The sequence below is a fragment of the Tenrec ecaudatus genome, chromosome 4, assembly GCF_050624435.1.
Source record: "Tenrec ecaudatus isolate mTenEca1 chromosome 4, mTenEca1.hap1, whole genome shotgun sequence".
In the NCBI taxonomy this organism is placed as follows: domain Eukaryota; kingdom Metazoa; phylum Chordata; class Mammalia; order Afrosoricida; family Tenrecidae; genus Tenrec; species Tenrec ecaudatus.
The window spans coordinates 103,678,957-103,705,554 of NC_134533.1; the positions used below are offsets into that span (position 1 = coordinate 103,678,957).

Genomic DNA, 26,598 nt, shown 5'->3' on the forward strand with positions numbered 1-26,598 from the left:
ATGGACATAAGGAAGATAGACACTCCTTGTGTTTTCTAAGTGTTCACTCATTCCTGATGCCTGAGTTCTTCCTATGCACCTTCTGCTTCCCACCTGAGTGGAAGAAAGGAGGAACTTGGCTCTTTGTTTTCTGCTTTGTGCTTTGCTGCACCAGGATTGGATGCCGTGTGCAGGCAGGCCCGTGAAGCCCCGGTTATTAAGCCGGCTAGACAGCTTGAAATCCCCGGAACCGCAGTGACTCCCTCTCCGGAGAAAAGCTTTCTGTCTAAAGAAGGAACCGAAGCGGCTAGTTCATTATGAAATGAACAGAGAAGTAATGCTACCAAATTTTCATCTATTTTGAAATTTACAAATACTTTACATTGCCGATTTAAGGCAATGCTAATCTATTGTCAACTGATGGGTTCTCAAGTTGTAGGGGAATGGATAAATTCTCCAAAAGGGATAGCTTCTTTGTGTGTTCCCTGAAGATTATTCAACAGAGCCTCGGTGGCCTTTCTTTGACACCTGGGTTCCTTTCCATCTGCAACCTACCCTGAGGTAAGTCCTGGTGGTGAACGGGGCTGACTGGATACCCCAGTGACGTGCACAGTGCTTCCTGGAGAGCGTCTATGGCAGCCTGGATTTCCTATCTCAGGGCAATATGTTGTTGTCTTTAAGTGTCCTCTGAGCCTATGTAAGCACTGGGAAACCTTGCCGCCTTTGCTAGCACCATCCTCACAATTGTATCTCTGCCTGAGCCCATTGTTGCAGCCACCTCGTCCATCTGTCTTCTGGAGGGCCTTCCGCTCTGTCGCTGCCCCTCCACTTTACCAAGTATGGTGTCCTTCTCCAGGGACTGGTCTCTCCTGACCACATACCCATGGAGCATGCGCGGCACTGACTGCTCCTAGAACTCTCCAGTTTTCAAATGCCGAAGAGCTGAAAATGATCCAACCCCACCAGCTTCTCTGGACACGTCAGTTTTGACCTTTTGCAGTTTAAAAGCTCCATTTCCAGTAAACACTCACTCCAAAGTTGTAGATGTCAACAGCCAGAAGCCACAAGAGAGTGAGAGGGAGATGGCAGATTCATGAAGATCATTGCGATCAGCACTTGTAAATTAGCTCACATTTTTATCCTATCTCTAACTGAAATTCTTTCTTAAAAACAAATCCAACATCAACTGTTCTATCTGGATAAGAGACAAGGGACGGGGCTGGAAGAAGAAAACAGGTCAATGTATTTTTAAGAAACGAACAGTTCTTAGTTAATCTTAGTGAAAAAGAAAACTTTTTAAATGCTATGCTCTTTATGAAAGAGTCCTGGTGGCACTGTGAGCTAAGCTTTGGGGTACTGTCTGCAAGGTTTGAGGTTCTAATCCAGGAGCTGCTTCCAGGGAGAAAGGTATGCCTGATGAAGAGTTACACCCTCTGGGGGAGTTCTTCTCCGTCTCTGAAGGTCGCTATGCGTAGAGGGCACCTGGACGGCAGTGGGATTTTATGCTCTCTACTTTGTTTCTGGACCAATCAGGAGAAGGGTTAGGCCAGGCTCTGAGGGGAGTTTACAAAGTGTGTGGAAAATGGAATGAAAGATAATGGGATTTTCCAGGAACTGTCTGAATCCTCCCCTATTGTAAGACCACAGTTGTGGTAAAGTCCAGTCTCAAGAAGGCAAATCAGGCTGCGAGAATATATGGGAAGCGAGGGACACACTCCCTGCTCCCAACTTCTTTTTTGTTTTAAGTTCAACCTTTCTCGTCTGGTTACCATTTTAAAATATTGGACAACAAATATTCTCGCAAATTCCCCTAACGTGGTACTTTTAAAGAAGTATGCATTGCTGCAGTGAGAAAGCGGCTAGTCCACAGGAATAGCGCAGGAGAGAGAGCTGTCAGGTGACCCTGTGCGCTCCACCTCTGGTTTTCTGAGGAGCCCGCACGCCACCCCAAAGAAGCCCAGCTGTGCATGCTGAAAAGGCTCAGCTGAGAGCAGAAGCGCTGGTGGCTCCAACTTCCCAGCCTGTCCTTGGAGGAGAGTTGTGATGCTCTGCTCTCACTAAGATGACAGCCCAGGACATGCTACCTGTTCTGTCGGGTGGACAGGAGTCACAATGAACCCGACAACCTACAACAGCATCTTCTGACTCCCTGACCCCCAAAGTAAAAAGAAGTGGGATAGCAGCAAATTAACGAATGACCTTGGTAAAAATCATTTACAGTCTCTGGCTCTCAATTCCTTGTTGGGGAGAAAGTTCATCTAATGTGTTTAAAAGATTATTAACATTTCTACCTTTTCACGAAGCTTGAGAAGGTATATGCTAGTTAGATTACAGAGGGTCATATACTGCGATATGACCCAATTTAAATTTAAAACAAATCAAAAATATTCCCCAAGTAATAGCTCCAGAGTGGAGGAAAGTGCTGGTAAGCATTATAAAACTATTTATAGCATAACTTGGATTTAGTAAAGGGAGGTTAATTCCCAAGAATCTTGGCACCTTCATCAGAGCCATGGAAAGAATTCTTGAGCATAGACTTCAGAGTGGTCAGAGTCTGTCAAAAGAGGATGGCCCAATTCAACTGTCTTTAATTCTCTACTTTAAGAATGGCTTCTCCAAATTCACTGTTTTAGTTAAATATTAAATGTATTTATATCATAACTACATAAGATCGATGCTTTATTGGGATGTAGGTTCTTTTCAACCCATTTTCAAATATGTATCTGAAACAAATATATTTACAACTGAATGCAGTAATAATAAAAAGGAGGCCTGTTGGTGTAGTGGGTTACGTGTTGGGCTGCTATCCACAAGGTCAGCAGTTCAACACTAGAGGCCTTATTAACCAGCTAGGGTTCCAGTTCCCAGAAATCCACAAAGCCAGATCTACTCTGTCTGTAGGGGGTTATGAGTTGGGATCAACTCTATGGCAGTGAATTTTAAAGTTTTTTGAATAATGAAATACACATACAATATACAATTTGTGTTATTTCCCTTAAAGAACAATGTGCATCATACAGAAAATAAAAAGAAAAGGAAAAGCTGCTTGATTAAGATATTAAACCTGAATATAAAACGTTTAAAAGGAAAACTATACCCAATCTTGGAGCTAATAAAATAGCCTAATCATATACCAATAAACATGACCATATGGAAAAGGGATATCTGGATAGCTAACCCCAAATTTTCATTCCATTAACAATGAAATACTAAAATAGTAATTATTATTACCCAGTAATTTTTAAATTAACAAATCATTTTAATGGGGTTCTGACAGCTCTTATCACAATCCATACATCAACTGTATCAAACACATTTGTACATATGTTGCCTTCATCATTTTCAAAACATTTTCTTTCTGCTTGAGCCCTTTACTACCCAGTACTTAACTAGATACTAGCTCACTAGTTTTCCAGCCAGTAAAGCAGTTAGCCTATAGGATTAAGATAATGGGTACATTTATACCATTTTTACTATAAAAATAACGGCAATCATACATTCTGATTCTCAGACACTTCACTATTATGAAGACAAAAATGTTGATAAGATTATTGGTTGATTGAGGTGGAATAGTCTTCAAAAGCATGCATCAGTTTTATTTTAATTGTTTAAGTAAGAAAGCTTATGACTCACAATTCATAGAATTACATTTATAGGATAAAATGATTTGATGCAGAAAGACAAAAGAAAAAACAGCAAAATTAGAATATCTAAAAGAGCAAAATATCTTATTCAGTTTTACTAGCTGTGATTTTTATTGGCACATTTAAAGGGGTGATTTTAATGTTGTCTGTAATTGGAAAAGCATAGACTCGTCCCTTTGGGTTTTCAGGACTATAAATCTTTATGGGAACAGAAAATCTCCTCTTTCTCCAATGGAGCTGCTGGTGGTTTCAAACTGCTGACCTTGTGGTTAGCAACCCAACTCTTAACCTATGACGTCACCGTAGATGCCCCAATGGCCAATGGCCATTTCATGTATGATGTACCGAAAGGTAGTTTATTACTAATACAGCTAATACTTAAATAAGAATAATAAAAGACGCATACAAAACTAGATTCTGTTATGAGAGTTTAAAAGTTAATAAAAATATTAAATAATACCTGCCAAAAGCAATTAGATGGTTATTGAAGGTAATTCCATCTTGCTTCTTGATAGGCATGTTCACTTGCAGTATTTCTTTGCTTTTATCTGAGCCACATCGTCTGTGCGATTTATCCTCACCCGTCTTTCACTGCAGGAGTAGGATCCCATTGCTTCAGAGGTAGGCCCATAAGACTACTCAGCCTCGGGACGGACAGGTTAGAAACAGGTTCTTTTCAGCGCTGAGCGTAACATGTCCATCTTTAAGAAACCCTTTTCCCCCTCTGCTGAGCTTACAGCAGTTGTCCTGGCCACATTTGGAGCTCTGTGAACAGTTTCTGGACTTGCATAATTAACTCAGAATGTCTCATGGGAATTTGGGGTGTGACACAGAGCTGGAATGAATGGCAGCAGCATGTCACTCTGGTTGTTTGGCACTTTTTCTCTTTATGTTCTTTGTGTGCTTACTGAAGTAACAAACACAAGGGAATAAAATGTCATATTTCATCCAAAGTATAATGAGTTGTATTAAACAGATAAAGATTACAGGCATAGGTTTGTCTAATTTTTCATAGCCATGTGTGTAAAGAACATTACTATGGGCACTTAGAATAGACTGTTGCACAGATGAACGCTAAAGAGGAGTAAGGAATGTAAACTGTGACTTTCACATTGGGTGGCCATCTAGCTGCCCACTTTAGAGAACCTTGACTTTACAAGTACCATTTTAACAACTGGTTCACCAAACTCAGTAAAAAACTCAGAATCAAACTGGTGCAAACCAGCTGAACTCCACCACAAAACCGTGACACAAATGCGACTGAGCATGATTTTTAGAAAACACATGTTCTCCTTCCACCCTGAGCATGCTTAGCACTGGAGGCTAGCAAGAGTGCAGAGTTAGGGGGGATTCAAATTGACTGAGGCTGGAAAGGAAGGGCCTCCCCTTGGCTGAGTTTGCTTGCTCCCCCCTGCTTTCCTGGTCATTCTTGGACGAAGAAATTCTTCCATCAAGGTGAACCATACACAAACGTTAGAGTTTCCTACAGCTTAATTTAAATAGTTTTCAACTAATTTTTGGCAATGGATGAGAGTTGAGGGCCTGTGATTAGGAAACTATGCATTTGCATTCTGACTCCCCCAAATGATTAGCTGTATGCTCGTGCTGTCTTACTTAATCTTTTAAAGTCACCATTTCTTCTCTTAAAAACAGAAATAATAGCAAAGTCTAATAGCAACACATAGTCTTTGCGGAAGGATTAAAGGAGGTAACTGAATAAATTGCTCAGAGAGAACATATAGTCCATTGAATGCCTGCTATTCCTATCACGGGGGGAGAAAGATGAGGCTGTCCACTGCCATAAAGACTTGCAGTCTGAGAAGCCTGACATGGGGCGCGATGAGTCAGAGAGGACCGGTGTGGGTTAGTCCTATCAGGTAGTCTCCTTGGTGGCCCGTGGACTCTGCACGGACAGGCTGCTGCTCCAAACCCAGCAGCTGCTCAGTGGCAAGAAGATGGAAGATTCTGCTCCCGGGAGATGTGGCCGTGAGTCATAGTCAACTTGATGGGAGTGGGTTTTAGAGCTGAAGGAGGGGTCAGAGGTCACCTAGGTCATCACTCTTACTCCACAGATGAAGAAACACAGATCCTAAAAATAGACAGCACGTAATATCTGAGCCAAGAGCAGATTCCCTTCTCCTTCTCCCTGTGTAGTGGGTACACATTGGTCTGCTAACCCAAGGTCAGTTGTTCAAACCCACCAGAGAAAGACTAGGCTTTTTGCCCCGTTACCGGGGTGGGCTCAAAAATCCACAGAGGCGGTTCTGCTCCATCCTGCATGTTCACTATGAGTGGGAATCTACTCCATAGCAGGCAGTTGGTTTTTGTTTCAATTCTTAGGTTAGAATTTCCTAAGACAGCAATCTAATCATTGGCAGCCCTTTTCTCTGGGTGAACTCAAACTTCCCACCTTTTGGATTAAAACTGAGCCTGGTGACTGTAACACTCAGCGTGGACATTACGCTCGTATTAACAGAACAACAACCACCTAGCGCCAGTTAAGGGGATTGGAATCAAGGCAACGCTGTAGGTTAGGACTGTCCTCACAGGACTCCTGAGGGGTAAATCTGTGTGGAAGCAAACTTCCCAGGCCTTTCCTAGTGGAAAGGCTGATGGATTCAAGGTGCCTACCCCTCATTTCTCTGATGAATGCTGAACCAACTCACCACCAGGCCTCCTCAAACTTGTATTTTCAAAACAAAAAACCCCAACACATGGCTATTGAGTTCATGCATTCTCCGATCAATTCAGGGTGACCCTATGGGACAGAGTAGAACTGCCCCTTGGGGTTTTTGAGGGTCTAAATCTTTAGAGGTGCAGGATGCCATCTTTTTCTCCTGCAAAGAGGTTGGTGGGTTTGAACTGCTGACTTTGCATATGGAAGTCCAATGCTTAACCCACTATGCTACCAGGTCTCTCCCTGGCACCCTAAAATCCTTGTGAATTAAGTTGGAGACAACTTCTCAATGAAAGAAAAAGTTGTACTGGGGGTGGTTATACGAGAAGTCACAGAATGTGACGTCAAGGGACGAGGGGCACCACAGTCATCTTATAAAATTAAAAGATTCACTGCTGTTTAATCTCCTCCTCAAGCAATGGATTCTGCTGCATCTTCACTATAAACTGGAATTCAATCTTATAACAGGGTTCTGTCTCCAGGAATCTATATTTTACTTCACACTAAAAATTCTTTAGAAGTCAGAGCTCTCATCTTGCGAAAGTCCTTTTCTTACCTGGACTTTGCTTACATTATTGATATGTTCACAAAAATAATGAATTCTTAAAGATGTGAGGAGGATTGGAGCCATATATCTAGGTACATTTTATTATCGTTTTTATACTTCTTTGCAGTCACAATAATAGCTATGAAAGATGTCCACATTCCAGTCCCTAGAATCTGAGACTATATCAAGTTACAAGGCAAAGAGGAATGGTGGTTAAGGGTGTATTTAAGATTACTAACCAGATCGCCTTAAGATAGGGAAATTATCTTGCGTCATACACATGGCTTGGCGTAATCAAAAAGAGAACATGGAGATGCGAAAAGGGAACTCGACAAGGAGGTATCATGACAGAAGTAGAGTTAGAAAGATGACATGTTTCTAACTTTGAAGATGAAGTAGTGAGTCATAAGGCAAGGAGCGCAGGATGCTTCTAGAAGCTGGGAAAGGCCAGGCAATGGGCTATTCCGTCCAGTTCTAAGGAAACAGACCCTGTCTGACACCTTCATGTCAAGCCAATGAAACCCAGGTCAGATCTCCCCTGGACCTGTAAAACAATAAATGTATGCTTTTAAGGTAAAATAATTGATTTTATCAGGTAGAAAACTATGTGCTGCTATGAAAACTCCTAGTCTGTTAGATGTCTCAAAGTCAAAATAATATGAATAGTTTGGTGGATGCAAGAAGGGAGGAAGGATATTTACTTTATAGACCACTACTCAGCTGAAATTGCAGATGCAAATAAAACTGCATGATTAACACCAAATAAACATGAAGCTATTCCTAAGTGTAATATTTTTCTAGGTCACTGAAATGAAATCCATTAATCGAAATTTCAATTTCCATGAGTTTAAAAATCATTAATCAAGTATTCAAGCCTTCAGAAATGTATAATGTTTCAGGTCATAAAGCTTTTAAATATTTAATTAATTGAAATAACTGTGAAAATTGAAAAGATCCAAACCCATTGCTGTCGAGCTGATTCCAACTCATGGGGAGCCACGTGTTACAGGGAGAACTTGTTCCAGAGGCTTCGGGTGGTGATATATTTACAGAAACAGACCACCAGGGCTTTCCTGAATGAGATCACCGGAATGAGCTGAATCAACAAGTTATAGGTTAGTAGTCACGTGCAATTAAACTTGGGGATTCACTCAGGAGATTAGATAACTGTCTGTGAGATTTCTTTGCTGAAAATAGTTTGTGAGATGAAGCTGATTACTAGAACCAGGCAGGGTGCAGGGTAGCAACAATGAAACATATAACTTTCCTCTAGTTCTTAAATACTCCCTCCCCCCCACTATCATGATCCCAATACTACCTTGCAAATCTGGCTAGACCAGAGGATGTACATAAGCACATATAGCAACTGGAAACACAGGGAATCCAGGACAGATGACTCCTCCAGAACCAGTGATGAGAGTGGCGATGCCTGGAGGGTGGAGAGAATGTGGGGTAGAAAGGGGGAACTGATTACAGGAAATCTACGTATTGCCTCCTCCCTGGGGGAGGGACAGCAGAGAAGAGGGCAGGGCGAGACGTCAGACAGTGTAATATATGACAAAATAATGATAATATATGAATGATGAAGGGTTCACGAGGTAGGGGGGCGTGGGGAGGGAGGGGGAAAATGAGCAGCAGATATTAAGGGCTCAAGTAGAGGGCAAATGCTTTGAGAATGATGGTGGCAACAAATGTACAGATGTTCTTGACACAATGGATGTATATATGGATTGTGATAAGAATTGTATGAGCCCCCAATAAAATGAGTTAAAAAAAAGAACCAAATTCATTCTTTTGGGGGGATTGCTAGAAAAGGTCTTCAATTCACCTAGCACACCGTGATTAATATGGCTGAGTAGATTACACTTTCTTAAAACCACACACAGAAAAAAAAAAAGAACAGGGTGAGGCACTGGCTACTAAACGAATGTCTACTATACCCAGGTATTAAAAAATCTCCTGAGTGGATTCTGACTCTTACCAACTCTCGGACAGGGCAGAATTGCTCCCCGGGGCTTCCAAGGCTGTAAATCGTTACAGGAGCAAACAGCCTCATTGTTCTCCCCAGAGCAGCTGGTACGCTTGAACCAAGGATCTTGCAGTTAGTGGCTCAATGCTTAAGTCACTATGGCACCAGGACTACTATTTATAAGTATTAGGAGATTTTAGACAAAGAAATTAAGAAGCTCAATTTGACACACTGTATTCTAACTCAAGTACTCTGATTTAGAGGTTTGCGCACTGAACCACTATCCTCTTCTGCTCGATTGTACAAACTCTCATTGGACTGACTGCTTCTATAAAAAAGTCACCAAACCAAATTCACTGCCATCAATTGATCCCGACTCATAGTGACCCTGTAAGAGAGGGTAGAACTGCCTCTAATGATTTCCTGGCTGAGTACCTTATAGCAACAGACAGGTTGCCTTTCTTCAATGGAGACGCTAGTGCGCTTGAAAAGCTGATCTCCTGCTTAGCAAGTGTTGATACATCAGAGGTTATTCAGCCATTTATGAAGCCTCCTTGGCTCAACTCACTGCTGACTGAATAGTCGGTCCTTGGAACCTGCCAGCAGCTGCAAAGGAGACAAGCTAGGCAATCCGCCTCTGTACCGAGTACACCCTCGGAAGCTATGGGGCTCGTGCTGGGACACAAAGGACTCTCCTAGAAGCAGGGAAGACCTCTGAGCATGAACGCCTGCAACAGGAGGAGTCACGCTTAAGAGTAGAAAGGAAGAGAGCAACACAGACAAGTTAGGGCACTGTTTTGAAAGGAAGAGAGCATCACAGACAAGTTAGGGCGCTGTTTTGAAAGGTAGAGAGCATCATAGACAAGTTAGGGCACTGTTTTATTTTAAAGGATGCCTGACTACTGCACGCCTTATTTCCACAGTGAATTTTAGAGTAAATAACAACTGATTATACCAATGCCAGGGATTTATGGGAAGCTCAATTATTTATAACATATGAAGTATAAAGTAATTCAACCTAGATAGTAACGGGTATATGATGTTCATAGGAATATTCTTTGTAATAATTAAAATGAGAAACCACTAGTTATATTCATAAGTAGAGAAACTAAATGAATACAAATTAAAATATGATATATTCAAACATTTTAATGTTGTATTGCAATTAAAATGATGCAATAGAGCTATATGTTTCAGCATAAATAGATTCTAACATTATGAAGTTTCTTTAAAAGTTCAAATGAGATAAATGTTCATAGAGTAAAACACTATTCAAATTAAATTCACTGTTTATGGATATATACGTAGAGATTTAATGTATAAAATATTGGACTTTAAAATACACAAAACTTACTATGATTGGAAGAAAGAGCTTATCCCAATGGAAGAGAGAGCATTCCAAAGAAAATGTTTTATGTACTATTAAAGCATATGTAATAATTTATCCAGTGGTTCGGTCAGAATCACTATATTATTTGTTTTTAATTTTCTGCATTTAAAAGTATATTCAGAAGTTATTTTTAATAAATTATTTCAATATCATAAGTAGAAAAGGATCTATTCACAATATTATTTGAGTAACATAATATCCAATAATCTACTATCTAAAAGTTTGTGATAATCATCGAGTCTAGATAAAATATGATGGGTTCATTATTGAAATCAATTTGGAAGGAGCTACAGTTTCCACTCTTTCACATGATTAATCATGGCACATCAATGGAAGCAGCATTATGCAAACAGGAAAGGTGAGCATTTACAAAGTTATAGAGTAGGGCAAAAACAGATTATGATAAAACATCAAAAAAGTGTGAAATTGCACATTTTGTGACTCTAGTAATTTGAAAAGTGTTTTGTTGGTACAGGGGACAAATACTAGAAATAACACTCTAAAATGAAAACAACTGTGATTAAGATGAGGGTTTTCTATCCTCATAATAAAATAAATTGGATAAAATCCTTTGATGTTTTAAAGAGCATCAGGCAATCCTGGACAATAGACAAGAATTTCCTCAGGAAAGAAAACTGGATTTTTCAAGTTCTCATGAGCTTCATGATTAATTTTATTTTCCAAATTCCTATTTGTTCTATGAAAGCACAATTTTGCCTCCTTAGAAAGAAAGTCCTAGAAGTCAGTCTTGGTATTTCTCTTTAGACATTGTATTAGTCTGGGTGCTTTAGAGAAACAAATCCACAGAAACTCATGTATAAGAGAGAGTTTTATATAAAGGGTAAGTGCACATCAAGAAAACATCCCAACCCAGTGCTGCCCAAGCCCACAGTCCAACATTAACCCATATGTTCAACACAAATTCACAAAGCCCTCCTCCATCTCACAAAAGAGACGCAATGATGCCGACTGCAGGAGGAAAGCTGTATCGGTGAATGTGTAAGCATCTCAGCGCTGGCAGGGGTCTCCACACGGGTGCTCCAGCACCCAGGCCTGCATCAGGGTAGGTTGATGCGGTTTTCCCTCAGGGATGTCTTGCAGGAAATGAGCCTTGCCAGCTGAAGCAGGGAACTGGCTAAGGCAGCTGCACCCTGGTCCAACCATCAGAAACAAGAGACCCAAGAACTCGAAAGGCGAGGCTCACTGAGCTATTAATCTCTCCGCCCTTCAATTAACTCCCACATGTGCTTATTGGCCAGGTTGGCACAATAAACTAACTACCTCAGACGCCATGGGAATAGAGAAATACACATCACAATCGTGGGTTCATAAATCACCTCTACAGTTCAGAGAAGTACACCTGGCTGAACTATAAAAACTTAGGCATCAGAAACCAGTAGAAGCTAATTAGAAACAGAGCCACTATCTGGAAATCTAGCCACAGTGTACGAATACCTGAATTGAAGTGTCTTGAGATTTACCAAGAGCCACGATACTTTTTTAAATGACTTAATTTTTCCTATTGTGGAGTACGTGTGTTGTGTGTGTATGTAAAGCAGCGAGTCTGCCACTTTAAATATAGCATAATGATCAGTATCCAAGTTACTAACCAACCTAAACAGAAACTCAGTATCCCTTCAGCAATAACTCCCCATGCCACCTTTCCCTCTCTCCATGGTAATAAGAAAACCCTCTACCGTGATGCTGATTCCTACTTATAACAGACACCCTATAGAACAGAGTAGAAATGCTTCATTTCCAAAGTCATAACTATTTATGGAAGCAGACTGCCACCTCTTTCTCCCGTGGAGTTGCTGGTGGGTTTGAACCATGGACCTTTTTGTTAGTAGCCCTGGTCTTTAGCCATTGTGCTACCAAGGCTTGCTTCAAGGCACGGTAACACTAATAGATGTTGGTCTCTATACACGGACCAATTCTAAGACTTTCATGTAAGTGGGATGATACAATATTTATTTTTATTGGACTTATTATATTCAGCATATTTTCAAGTTTCATCCACACCATTGCGTGATTCAGAACCTCATTTGTCTTAATGGGTGAATAATATTCGATGGCAGGGATATACCCATTTTTAAATGTACTCATCTGTTGAACACTTGAGTTAGCCCACCTACTGGTTTTGATGAAAAACGCTTTAATGGACATTTGTGTACAGTTATCTGTTTGAGCCCCTACTTTCAATTCTTTGAGCATATATTTAGGAGTCATATGCTTAAACTTTCTGAGGGATTGCTTTCCATAGCCGTCACACCATTTTACACAGTGGATGAATGTTCCAATTTCTCCACGTCCTCACCAACACCTGCTATTTTCTGTGCTGCCAATTATAGTTGATACTTTTGAGTCTGCAGGCTTATCTCATTGTGGTTTTGACTTGCATCTCCGCACTTCTAGCTGAAAGGAGCTCTGGTGGCACTGTCTGGTAAGCCTTTGCTCACGAACCAAAAGGTCAGCCGTTCAAACCCACCAGCCACTCAAAGGGTGAAAGATGAGGCTATCTGCTCTCATAAAGATTTATAGCCCCAGAAACCCTTTCGAGGGTGTCTGACTCAGACTCCACCAGATGGCAGTGCATTTGGATTTTCTGGCTGGTGGCAGGTAAGGCATCCTGGCGGCACAGTGGGTTGTGCATTGAACTACTGCTAGCTACAGGTCAACTGTTGGAATCCAGTAGCTGGTTTTCAGGGGAAAAACACGCCCAAACCTGAGGCTGCCTGCTCCCTTGAAGAATTAAGAGTCACAGAAGTCTATATAGAATCTCTGTGAGTTGGCATGAACTGCACAATGGTGGGTTTGATTTTTGTTTGGTTTTAATGGGTAATTAAGGAAAACTAGTGGCAGAGCTGTGATGTCCTCAGCTGGCAATTGAAAGGTAGGCATTTCAAAACCCTCAGCTACTCCAGGAAGGAAGATGCAGCCGTGTGCTCCATGCACTCTGGAAGCTCTATGGAGCAGTTCTATGCCATCTACAGGGTATACATGTACCTACTCTAAAGTTGGGATTTCAACGCATGTCGAATATCTTTCATGTGCTAGTAAGTATTTGTATTTTCTCTTTGTAGAAATGGTTGTTTAAAAAATCATTTGTCTTTTTGTGCTTGTGTTGTAGGTATTCTTTAGCTAAACGAGATATTAAGCCTTTAACAGATAGTTACCAAATAATTTCTGCTACTACTTAATTGTCTCTTTACAACACCAAGGTGTACACATGGTGTGTGACCTGTGGTGGCTTCTTGGATTGCCCACATGTAACAGGGCTAACTACAGCTGTGATGGCCCTGATGGCAGGTCAGCAGTTAGAACGCACCAGCGACTTCGCAGGACCAACTCTGAAAAGATCAGGGGGGGGGGGACGATCTGGTGATTGGTTCCCATAAAGATTAAGGTTGAGGGAATTCAACGGGTTAGCTCTACTCTCGGTGAGAGGAGGCTATGAGTCAGAATGGACTGGGAAGCCCTTAGCAACAACCTCCACCCACAGAGTTCTCACAGCTGGCCCCTTGTTTACACCTCATTCTTAAGATGGAGTCTCCACTTAGAAATAGCTTTACGTTAAGTTGAAAAATTAGCACCACAGCGGGGAGAAATGTAACCATGGTAATGTTGGTCTTCATGGTAAGTGAAGGGAGCTGGTCTCCAAAACCTTTCTTTAAACTGAGAACTCCACTCCATAGATAATAATAATAGTAATAATAATAAGCTGGAATCACCGATCTAGAGGGGCATTCAGATCAGCTTAGTGTGGCAACTTTGGTCAGATCATCTGCAGTATGGTCAGGGGAGCTATAGGAAAATGGGAAGAAATTTATGAACACTCTCCAAATGGCAAACTTTCACACAAACAAGACAGATCTATGAAAGACCAATTGTCTATCAAGCTCCCCAAATCGATAAGGCCTCTTGAAAGCTAAAAGAGCAGTTTTGTTAAGAAAATGGGTAGAACAAGGTGCTCACAGTGTTTATGAGCTAGCAGGAACTCATTTTTCACCTGGCATTACAGTTGTAATTTTATTTCTATTTCTTCATCTGTTCCATAGGAATACAAAAGTGCTTATCTTTCATCCATAAAACTTCCCTTCCCCTCTATATAGATATGGTATCAGACACTTCCAAATATTCCTATTTTATTTGTTATACAAACAATGTTTGTCATCTTTGTATTCACATTTCATGTTTAGGAGGTTTTTTGGTTTTGTTTTGTAACAAGGTCATTGAAAAATATCAATGGGTGCTCTTTCAGCTGCGCTTTTTCAAGTAGGTTTCTAAGTGATCGAAGACATGGCACTGATTAAACAGCTTGCATACTGTTGCCCAGTTTGAAGCCAAGGTCAAACATTTGTCCTGTAAGGTTCCCTTTTTCCATGTACTTATCCATTAATGCAAAAAAATATTTGTAGGATGTTTCATTCATTATAAATTCTGAGAGTACACCAATGAGTGAAACAGATATGAGCCCTGTCCAGATGAAACTTATTATCTAGTAGGGGAGATGGCATCCACCAGGCACGGTATATTGATTAGGGAAGATGATAAAAATTCATAGCTCCAAAATACGACCTTTTAAGCAGACTTTGAAGTTTTACTGTTCTCAGTTCATAATTACCTTTAGAGAGTTTTTGTGTGTTTTGTTTTATAATTCTAAAGAATAAAAACAGGGATAAATCACCTTCCTTCCCATTCTTTGAGTGTTTATACATAATAAGGAACATTGAAAAATATTGGCATGTCTAGTGTAATGCAGATCCCTGTGGGGAAAATTTGAGGCCATCTACTCTTGGAAAGATGCGCAGCCTTGGAAACTCTCCGTGAGGTCACACGAGTCAACACGGAGTAGACAGCAAACGGTGTTGCCTACAGCAGATCCTTAGCATTTCCTCTCCTAAGTCTTGAACAGGTAGGTCTCAGGAGGACAAAGACTGCGGGACAAGACAAACCTGCATTTACCTCTCACTCAAGTCCGATTTTCCGCACACTCTCTCGGGGTACACATGAAAGTTGCACAATTGCTATCTTTCAGACGGGGCAATCTACTCATAATGTCTTAGAGAAAGAGGAGCAAGATGCAGAAGAAAGTCAGAGAGCACTTACTGGTGCGTGGTTGGGCTGACGTTGATGCGCCGAGGGTGACTTCCAGATTCAAATTTGCTGGCCAGAGTGACATTATTTCCAAAGAGGCAATAGCGGGGCATTCTCACCCCAACAACTCCTGCCAGCACGGAGCCCGAGTGAATGCCTATCCTCATCTACAACAGAAGGAAAAGGGGAAAGGGTACATTAGCTTTTCATTTGGTATTTTCATGAACGTGTAAACATTGCACCGTGCACTACTCTCAGGCAGGGTTGGAGTCTTGGTCATTTTTCAGGAATCCGAAATTTCTGGCCATTATGCTTGTCAGTGAACATAAATGAAGTGGAGGAAATGAATGCAAGGATTATTACAGAGAAAAAGATCTATACTCAATTTGCTATGTAAATTTGTTTATATTAAAAGTAAAGTTGGGTTTCATTTGTATATTATAATATGCCCTGATACGTGGAAAATATATTAGGCCCCTCTAGTTATTCTTATATAAGCGATATTCCCCTTCATAACATTAAACACAATTATAAATCTGTGTGTATGTGTCTGTTTGTTTTATTTAACTATTGGTTTTTCCTACAAGAGAAGGCTCTGCATCTGTTTCCTTATGGCTGGATTTGTAGCACTAATGCCTGGAGCAAAGTAGGCCTTTAGTAGTAAGTGAGGGATGTTAAATACATTGCCTGAGTTCCCTAACACAATCTTAAAATGGAGGTACAGAACTTTATCCTTGAGTTAGTCTCTGAAGGGTAAATTAAGTGTTGTATATTTACTCTCTGAGAACCTAACAAAGTTTAATCTGCTTCATGATTTGAAGGAGTCCTGAATGCACAGTTGATATGTATTTGAATGTGAACATAGGAATGAAGGTACTGTGGGTATAGAACATAGTAATACATTCTATAGCCACACAAACACATCAAAGGGGTTCTGGTGACCCAGTAATTTAAGTCCTCGGCTTTTAACCAAATGTTTGTACCCACTACACGTAAGGCAGAAAATACAAACCATTTCTGTACAGGCTAGAGCCTAGGAAATTGGCTAGAGCAGCTCCATTCTATCATCTAGGAGTATTAGGAGTGGGAACAGAATCAATGGCATGCAGCAAAAACTAAACAAAACAAATGGGGGGTGGGGAGGATGCTGGGGGAGGTGCTCGCTTTGGTCCTAGAAAGATGGGAAAGGTCCAGTCCCTAGAGGACCACCAGGAAGTTTTCACTAGCCTGCTTGAAAAAGGCATTCTAAGACCATTCCTTGTCGTAGGATGAGAGGCATCGGCACATATCACCTCCTGAGTTTCAAACTAAGGTGTTCTAGCTGTAATCCCGAACCGACTTTTCATTTACTTTTAAAATGCTGATTCAAATATTTGTTTGGAAACTCAATCTGCCTGGACAAGCCAAGATAAATTTATGAGAGGAGAAAACATTTGGAGTGTTTACAGTACCAGACATAATGTTAGTAGAACTATATCGTAAAGAGTGGATACCAACATATCGCTGTAAAGATAGAGAAACAGAGTAATGGCAACGAACAGATGGTCCACAAAAGCTCCCATGGATTTAAGTACTTAATAGTGACGGGGTTAGCATGGAAGACTGATGAGAAAAAGATGCCTTTTCATAGAATGCTCTCGATCAACTTTGTCTTCTTATGGAAAAAAAATTCCAAGTGAATTAAAGATATTTCTGTATAAGACAAAAGTACTGTACTAATTAAGGTAAACTTCAATCTGCAGCGGCTATAAGACCCTGAATGATTTGTCTCTCAGGGGCATTTCCCAGTTAGACAGTCCTCGATGGTCAGGCAGCTCTGTTCGCCTTAGTAACTGAAGACGCAGGCCCTTTGCATTGTGTTCCACCTTCCAACCTGGACAGGCATCCCTGTGAGAGCAAGTAAAGCTTGGTTGGGAGCACCTTCATGTTCCAATGTATGGGATGTGGGACGACAGGGAGCAGCAAAAGACCAAAGGAAAGGTCATGACGTTATCAGTTACAGCGGTCTTCATGCCTTTATGTCGATGTAGGTTTCATCTGGTGGCGTTTTCTTTCACTTGATGAACTTTGTTAAGATTATATGTGATCTAGGTTCACTGGTGACAGAACTTTCTGCTTTTACATGTTTGGAAGACTTTATTTTACCTTCCTATTGAACCATAGTTTCACTGAGTATAGAATTCTACGCTTCTCTCCCTCCCTCCCTTTCTTTTCTTTCAGTATTTCAGTCCTGTAATGATGATGCCCCACCATCTACTTCCTTGAATGTCTTTCGAAGGAGATGAGAAATCTGCTGCCCTGCTTTATTCCTTTGTGGATAAGATATCCTTTGGCTTGTTTTTTTTTATCACTCCTTTTGAGCCATGTGGGCATGATTTTTGGTGGCATTGAGCCATGTGGGTATGATTTTTGGTGGCGCTTCTTCACGTTTCTTGTGCTCGGGCATCTCAGATCTGCTGTTGCTCTTATGTGCCATTGAGTCGATGCAGACTCATGGGGACCGGATGGACAACAGAAAAAAAGCACTGCCCGTCCCTGTGTCATCCGCACCATTGTTCCTATGTTTGAACCCATTGTTGAAGAAACTGCTAATCCATCTTGTTGAGGGTTTAATTGTTTTCATTCAGTTTAAAAAAATGTTGCTGGTAATATTTCCCTGGGTTTTTTTTCCTGCCCTGCCTACTCAGTGGCCATGAGCTCAGTGGTTTCCTAGTCAGCCTCTTGGGAAAAGACATTTTGCCCCAAGCCGATGTGAGCACCATGAACTTTCCCCTTGACTCCTTTTGCATGACTGTGTCTTTCCCTCTTGGATTTGGGTAGGGTTCTCACATACGTGTGATAGTTACAGTTAGCACAAGTCACCTTGTTTTATTGTGCTTTGACTTACTGTGCTTCATAGATGATGCATTTTCTACAAATTGAAGGTTTGAGGCAACCTTGAGTGTGTGCAGCAAGCCTATCGCCGCTGGTTTCCCACTGTCTGTGCTCCCTGTGCCACATTTTGGTCATTCTCCCAATTTTCCACAGCACTGTTGCACATGTGACAGTATAAACACAACTTGGATGTGCCCTGGGACACAACACAGTGTGTGCCCCTTGCTTTCTTGTGATAGTCACTTTATAGCAGTGGTCTAGAACCAACCTGAAATGTCTCTACTGTATGCCTATCCTAAGGGCCAGTCACCCTGGTCTCCCCAGACTCTCAGGAGTTTGCTGGGTGTCCCCTTTCCTCTCTGCCCTGCAGCCTGGAGAGTATCTCAAGGCAGTATACTCAGGCGATCCTAGGGCGCATGTCATTTGTTCCCTCTCAAACACCAAAGATGGCTGTCTTCCATTGCCTGATGCTCAGTGTCATGGAAACTGTTCATTTATATATTTTGTCTATATTTTTAGCAGTTCTTGGTGGGAGTGTAAATCCAGTTCTTCTTACTCTAGCAAGTGAGATCTGTTTTTCTTAAAGAAAGAAAACTAGCAAAAATGTTTAGGGTATTTGTGATCAGACAGCAGAAACATGAAAAAGTCAAGCCCACTGCCATTGAGTCAAGTCTGACTCCTAATGACCCTGTAGGACAGGGTCAAACTGCCTCTGTGAGTTTCTGAGAACAATGCTTTAAGGGAGTAGAAAGCCTCATCTTTCTCCCATGGGCCGGCTGCTGGTGTCAAACTGCTGACTTGGCAGTTAGCAGCTCAAAGTATAACCAAACCATTATGCTACCAGGGTGGGGGAGTGGTGGAAGCTGAATGGCATTCCTTGTTGGCGGAAAGCATCCTTCTTTACAAGTAGCAAAGCATTCTGTAATAGGATAGCTCTTTGGTTTCTGTTTCCTTTCTGACCACCTGATCTGGCCTAAAGAACATCCTGATCTTAGGGGTCAAGATGGCCAGCGTGGGTTTGTGATCCATCTTAGGGATCTTTCAAACAAGAGGAGCACAGAAAAAGTCACTACCACATCGACACGTTTAACGGACTCCTAATTTTGTGTTCTCTATCTCTCTATTTGAAGGGGAGGAGGAGGTGGGGACACCACACCCCACACCATTATGCCCTCTTTATTTTTATTTTAGATCATTTTATTGGGGGGCTCTTACAACTCTTGTTACGATACAAACATCAATTGTATCTGACACATCAGTACATATATTGTCATTGTTCTTTTCTAGACATTTACTTTCCATTGGGCCCTTGGGATCAGCTCCTCTCCCCCCGCCCCCCCCCCCATGCCTTCTTTCTAAAGATCTCAGGCTGCTTCTTGTTTATCTGCTTTGTTTTATTTTGTTTTTAAAACCAATTATTCAGAATGAGAATTTTTAGAAGCTAAAGAATGCTGAAGCTGTCTTGAATCGTGGTATTGTTTTTAGAGGGAGTACAGAGAGGGACAGTTATTCTACAACACACACACACACACACACACACACACACACACACCAGCTTGTCTCTAGGAAGGTCATCTAAAACATGCACCTCAAAGAAGTCAAAACAAGATCACCAACTGCAAAAATAGCACAAGTCCACTGTCATTGCCATTATCTTATAATGGGCTAGGACTCAGAGAATTATTTGTTCTGGAAAATAAGGAGATAATCACAGAGAACTTAGAAGCTGAATCATCAGACTCGAATTTCTCTTACATTTCTTTTGACAACTTGGTGATTTTTTCCCAGGAAAAGTGTTGCCTATATAAGGAAGTCACTGTCTCATTCCGAAGAGGCCTAGGGCATCTAGCATTTAGGTAACACTGAGATGTACATTTAACTATGAAAGAAGGGGCTAAGATTCATTTTGGCAATATTTGGCTTTATTTAAATGATCAAGCAGTCGGTAACATTTGCATCCATCCAGCCATTACACTAAGCTGGGATTATTTTGCACTAAAGTAGTGTTTCTCAACTGTGATTGTCAACTGTGGTGGTTTTTGCTCTCTGGGGGGCATTTGGCAAAGGCTGGAGAAATATTTGGTTTTCATAACTGGGTGAGAGGATGTTCCTGGCCTTTTTGGATAGGATCAGAGACACAAGGCAGCTTCCCCAAAGAGAATTTTCTAGCCCCAAATGTCCATAGTGCCAAGGTTGAAAAACCCAGCAATAAACAGACTTCTAGGCAACCTATAAACATTTAGCCAGTGCAAACAAAACCCTAAAAGCTTTAATCAGATCAAACCTTTGATGAAACACAATGATTTCTAAAAGCACTTTTTGTTTGGAGATAGATGATAAAAAAAAAATGTCCTAGGGACTCAATGAAAAAGACAGCAGCTTCAGGATTGTGACAGGTTTTTGTGACAACGTGGTACCCGTAAGAAGATATGGGTAGAGTTTAGCCTGTCAACCAGGTCTCAGTTTGATGGCCTCTTTTGGAGGTGCCACCGAGATAAAATGGCTTGCTGGAGGTGGGCCCCACACTCTCTCTGCCTTCCCCTTCCTGCTATCGAGTCACCCGGAGAGCTGCCAGAGCCACCACTATTGGATTCGCAGGACTTTGCACCCATTGGCCATGGAAGTTCCTGCATTCTGCATCATTGCATGTGGCTTCACGAGTCTGAAGAAGAACTTATGGACTCGTATCAGACTTATGGACTAGTACTGGACATATGGACTTGAGTTGGACAGGGCTGGGATGTTTTCCTGATATACAATTACTTCTTCATAAAAAGCTATTTTTTATACATGAGTATCCGTGGATTTGCTTCTCTAGTCATCCTGGACTAACACATTATGGTACCTTGAGAGTGGGGTACCAGCAAAACAAATTATGGAAATGGAGAGTGAATGATTAACTGGCCTCTGCCTTATGGTGGGTTTTTTTTTTTTAATTGGCTATCCAGAGGTCAGATAGGTCCACACTGTATACCTGATTGTTTTCTGGAAAGAATATGGGAAATTAAAGTTTTTGATTCTTTTCTTTCATTGTTGTCTGGTTATGTCTGTCACAAATGGTGAATGAATGAGGTAAATGTAAATTTTGAGCTAAGGGAGCAAAATGACCCCTTGAACTCCTCTGAGGCCACACTGCTTCTTAGTCAAGATAGCAGACAGAAATCCTGACCCTGGCTTGGAGCAGCCAGAGGCCTAAGGCCATATCACATACAAATGGGAGAGTTTAGATAAGAAATGATTGAACTTGACTGTTTCAAGAATTGAGTTCAGGATCTGGTTGTACTAGGATTACACTGGTTTTCTCTAACTATTCTTACTGATATAATGTGTGGTAGCAATGATTAGTGGGAAGTAGGAAGATAGAGTTTGTAAGCCCACTCCCTTCAGCCATTAAATTAGATCTTTAAATGGGTCCAGGATATGCCTGGCAAAGCAAGCTCTGAAAAGATGAGCTTCACCCCTTGAGTGCTCAGTACACGTGCATTCAAAGAGACTTGCTGAAAGAGCTTCTAGCAGATTGAAGAGGGGAAACTCATTTTGGCCTTTTTGAATTTTGAACTAGTGGTTTACACCTGAAGGTGGAAAAATATTGGGACCATGAAGAAACTCGCCTCTCTAGGACTGAAAGTAAAAGAGAGCCTGTGAGCACCTGAAAAGCTTGAAAGGTGACCACCTGGATCCACTTGAGTGGAATTTGGAGAAATGCAGCAATAGTCTGTCCACTGACATCCGTGAACCTGGTTCACAGGGACTAAAGGAGAGGACAAGAGCGAGCTGACTGGTCTGATGTTTAAAGAGCTGTGCAGAACCTGAGCCTATGGCATGATCTAGCCCAAGGGGATAGGGTTCTTGAGAATTTGTGACAGGGCTATGGTCAAAAGGCAAGGCAGTCAAAAGGCAACCTGGTGAGGTGAAGCGAGGCAACCGACATTGAGCTGATCAGAACCCAACCAGATGAAAATAAGATTTTTGAACCTGTAAATTGACGCACACATTGCTGCTTACTTAGTGGATGGCCTGCCCTGATTTGACTTTGCTTCTGAATGCAGACTCACAAAGTTGCAACTGGAATGAAGATTCTGCACCTCAAAGAACATGCTGGTCTCCTCACAGCCCAGTGTTGATATAAGTGGGCAGAATTCAATACCCAAAATGGGGAGGATAAAGGCATGCAATGGCTGGCTTACACATTTTCATGGGTAGGGAAATGTGTTTATAGAATTATAAGATTATGGTATAAGAGTCCATATAACTTCAATAGTTAAGCATTGAATATTTTTATTTAGTTGCTTATAGAGTATTACATTTAAACGAGGCTCCCACATTTTTGAGTTGTAGGCATTTTAGTTTTATCCTATTAGGCACAAATATGATTTTAGTATTGTCCTTGTTCTTAAAATTATAAATGGCTAATTGTGTACAAGTGCCACGTTGGCAAGGGGTGACTGTGATAATTGGATTTTTTTATGCTGACATGGTACCAAAAAGAAGATATGGGTGGAGTTATGTCTGTCAATCTGGTTGCAGCTTGATGGCCTCATTTGGAGGTGCCACCGAGTTAATGGCTTGCTGGAGGGGGTCCTTCTCTCTCTGCCTCCCCCTTCCTGCTATTGAGTCACGCAGAGCTGCCAGAATCACTGGATTCACAGGACTCAGCACCGGCCGGCCGGCGATGTTCCTGCACTCTGCACCATTGCATGTGCTTTCGTGAGTCTGAAGAGGGAGTTGTCGGTTCATATTGGACATATGGACTAATATTGGACTGGGCTGGGATATTTTCTTGATAAATAATGACCTCTTGATATAAAGCTCTTTCTTAAACATATGTGTATCCTTAGATTTGTTTCTCTAGTTAGCCCAGGCTAACACAAGGACATATCCCAAGGTTAAGGCGATCTGTAACTCAACCCCGTAAGCCTCCAATGACATAAAACAAGTCATGACAAAGAGGCTTCTGAAAATCCCCAATTGTAAGGATTCAGCAATTTTCACATGATTTTATTTACTATTTAATAATGGAGGCATGGGAACAACTGCATGTTGAACAAACAATCCTACAACTCTTAAAGTACAAGCTACATAGTTCTATCTCTGCTAGCCCACACTCTCATTTAAGTAAAGGAATGCTCCAGTTGAGAGTGCAATGCACACACATGAGTCCAACCCCCTTGTTTTATAGCTAAAGAGGCCAAAGTCCAAGGGAAGACCACAGAAACAAAGTCAGTAATAGTGCCAGCTCTGGGCCTTGTTACCTGGTTCTGGGTTCCATACAAAGCACCTAAATTGAAATGCTCCCCCAGGATTCTTCTGCAAGGCACAATGGACTATATCAGACAATCAAAAACAAGATTTAATTATCAACTTACCTTGTTTTATATATCTGGAAGAAAGAGCCTTTTCTCATTGAAACTCAGAAAAACAAATTACTCATTAATTAAAAGCAATACCCAAAGCCATCCATCCTTTCCCATCTTATTGTCTATGTTTTTCAACACTAAAACTTAACTGGCTAGTCTACTTAACAAACCCTTGCAACGCCTACACAACCGTGCCTCTGAACCCTTACTCATGTTGACTCACTCACAGGGAATAAAGCCCGAGTCTAGGCCAAGTGCTTGGACTATAAAGGTGAACAGAAGCGGCAGGTTTCCCACCTTCTTTCAGGTTTCATTTGATACAACACAAGCAAAGGTGGGGGCTGCGGGGGTGGGGGTGGGGGTGAGGGAACTGACCAGACCTGGATGGCAAGGAGTGAGAGGTGTGATCAGTGAGAAAGCAGCCCTGAGCTGGGTGCTGAAGGAGGAGTGATTTGTGTAGTGAGGTTTAGGACAGCTGTCGGCAGGACAAAAGTATTCCAGGTCGTGTGAAAACAAAATGTAAAGATTCTCATGCTTGGTGCGTTTGAAGTAATGAAAGAGGGAAACTTCTTATAAACTCTTAGAGAGCGCAGACATGACACTGTGGTGCTGGGCACAGCAGAGGACATAGAACCTAGCTTCTTTAATGTAGCATGGTTGATATTTTGTGTTGGAAAATGACTTTCTGTGAGGGGCTTCCTGGGGCGTTGTAGGATGTTTAACACGCCTAGCTTCTTCCCGCATTTAAGAGTGAACAAGAGCCCTACATTACGCCAGTGGGAGAAAGCAACCCCTCAGTGTAGGCGAGAGCTGCAAGAAGATATCTTCCTCCCAGATGGTTTGTGGACACTGAAGCGGTAATTCTGAAGTCAAGACTGGGGAGTGGAAGCAGCAGAGGGCCTGACAGCAAAACCCGAGACAGTGAAAAAGAAACCACGCTGGTGGTGACAGCAACTCGGCAGCTTAGCCTTATGCGAAACCCACTCATCACTCACTCCCATAAGTAGATTCCAACTCATAGCGACCCTTTAGCACAGGAGAACTGCCCCCCTTAAGGGTTTCCAGGACTGTAACTCTTTAAGGGAGTAGAAAGCCCCATCCCTCTCCCACCGAGGGGCTGGTGGTTTTGAACTGCTGAGTTTATGGTTAGCAGTCCGGCCCTCTGCAGCCCCAAGGCAGCCCCGTGTGAAGCTAGTTCTCTCTCTGGGCTTTTCAACTATGTAGTCAATGCATTTCTTGGATGGTTGACCAGCTTGAATGGGGTTTTCTGTCAACTGCAACAGCAACAAAAGAAGCCAACAAAGTTCAGAAGAGGGACACTAGTTATGCGTAATTAATCAAGCTGATAAGACCCTTTGAGGTTGTCTCTATAAAATACAAGTGGTGATATGCTTTTGGTGGAACTGCTACTGGGATCAAATGAAATCCACCCTAGGGCCATAGCTGTTGTGTGTCAACCTGCATATGCGATTGCATCTGATTGGGTAGAACTGCCCCCCAAAGGTTTTCTTAGTTATATTTACTGAGGCAGCTTGCCAAGTCTTTCTTCAACAGAGCCCACGAGTGAGCTCTAACCACAAAGTTTTAGAGAGCAGCCAGGACCCATGGTACCAACCACACCAAATCCACTGCCACTGAATGGATTCAGATTCCTAGCTATCCGACAGAGGGCAGTCCGAGACAATAAATCCTTGTGGGAGCAGACAGCTTCATCTTTCTCCCACCAAGCAAGTCATGGCTGGCTGGAATTGCCAAACTTGTGGTTAGCAGGTCAACATCTAACCCACATGGACACATTCCCAGGTCTCCTTCAGCTTCTGGTAAGCACTCCGAAAATGCTAGTTCACTCTCCACACTGTGTGGTACTCACTGGATAGTCTGTGATGTTCAGGGTAAAGGCACACACCTGATAGTCCAGGAAATAGAGTTACGGATTTGTGAGCATGCTAGCCAAACTGAAAGCATGATTAACATTATGAGCTAGTGAGTTAATAGGAAAATAACAATTTGTGTTGAATCAGTCCCACTTGAGCGCAACAAAGGGTCCACATTAATTAAATGATGAAAAAGCTTCTAGTAGAAAAGCCAGTGAGCTGTTTACTCATGCTTGCATTTTAACTCTTGTCCCTAGATTTATGCCTGAACTTTGGAGCTTCTGAATTTTTAAAAATTAATTGTTTTAATTCAAAAGAAATTAAAGCCATTACTCACTTGCGAGGGAAAAGAAAATAAAACAAGCATTTCATTACTTTACTAGCATTAGTGAATGTATATTATAATGATTTAACAGAAAATACTCTTTTCACCAATGCAATTAACAAAATGTATGTTCACATTAGTTGTCTGGTAGTTTCACTAATAATCAGTATTTCCCTGGCAATATTTCAAGTTGTAAATTGGATACCTGGAGGTTTTTAGGAGTGCTACCAACTCACTGCTTTTCAGTATCTGTCAGTATCTTCCTTTGGGTCACAGATGTGCCAAGGGAGAAACGGTCTCTGTGGAGAGGTGCTGTTCTTTCCTTTTAGCATGTGACTCGGCTTCCAGCCCAATGGTGTCAAAACGCCACATTCTCAAGTAATCGGCTTGGACAAATAGCACTTTGGGCAGAGATCTGACCATGTTTACTCTGAACACAACGAAGTGCCCCTCAGAGACCAATTTCAACTTACTGGAAGCATTTGACCTAACAATCATTCTTATCACTGCATTGCATCATATACATTGAGATGTAAATAAGAAATACATGATTTTTATAAAATAAAAGAGCATGATTTTTTTCAATTGGTAACTGGGGTAGGAGGAAAAAGTAAGATTGTATTCTTGCTTAATTTTTGATGTGGAAGGATAGAAGTCTACAAGACCTGTTGAGGAAGACATGCCTAGAATCATACCGCCAACGACACCGGGGAAAATAGCCAACATTACTTAGACACAGTCACAGGACTCAACTTCAGCACCGCCTTCCTGCAGAATGCCCACTAGAGTGTATAATGTTAAGATATATTAGTTTTATAAGAAAAAAACTTAAATTTGACAAACTTATATGGGTATTATTACTAAA

The 26,598-nt window shown here is 41.6% G+C and overlaps 1 protein-coding gene across 1 annotated transcript in view; it reads right to left on the bottom strand.

Moving 5' to 3' along the window:
- The window catches only part of GUCY1A2 (guanylate cyclase 1 soluble subunit alpha 2), a 318,287-nt gene that overhangs the window by 22,576 nt on the left and 269,113 nt on the right, over positions 1-26,598 (bottom strand). The window contains exon 7 of the mRNA XM_075546543.1: positions 15,316-15,470. Coding sequence (XP_075402658.1) covers positions 15,316-15,470 — 155 coding nt within the window. The remainder of the gene's footprint in view (positions 1-15,315; positions 15,471-26,598) is intronic.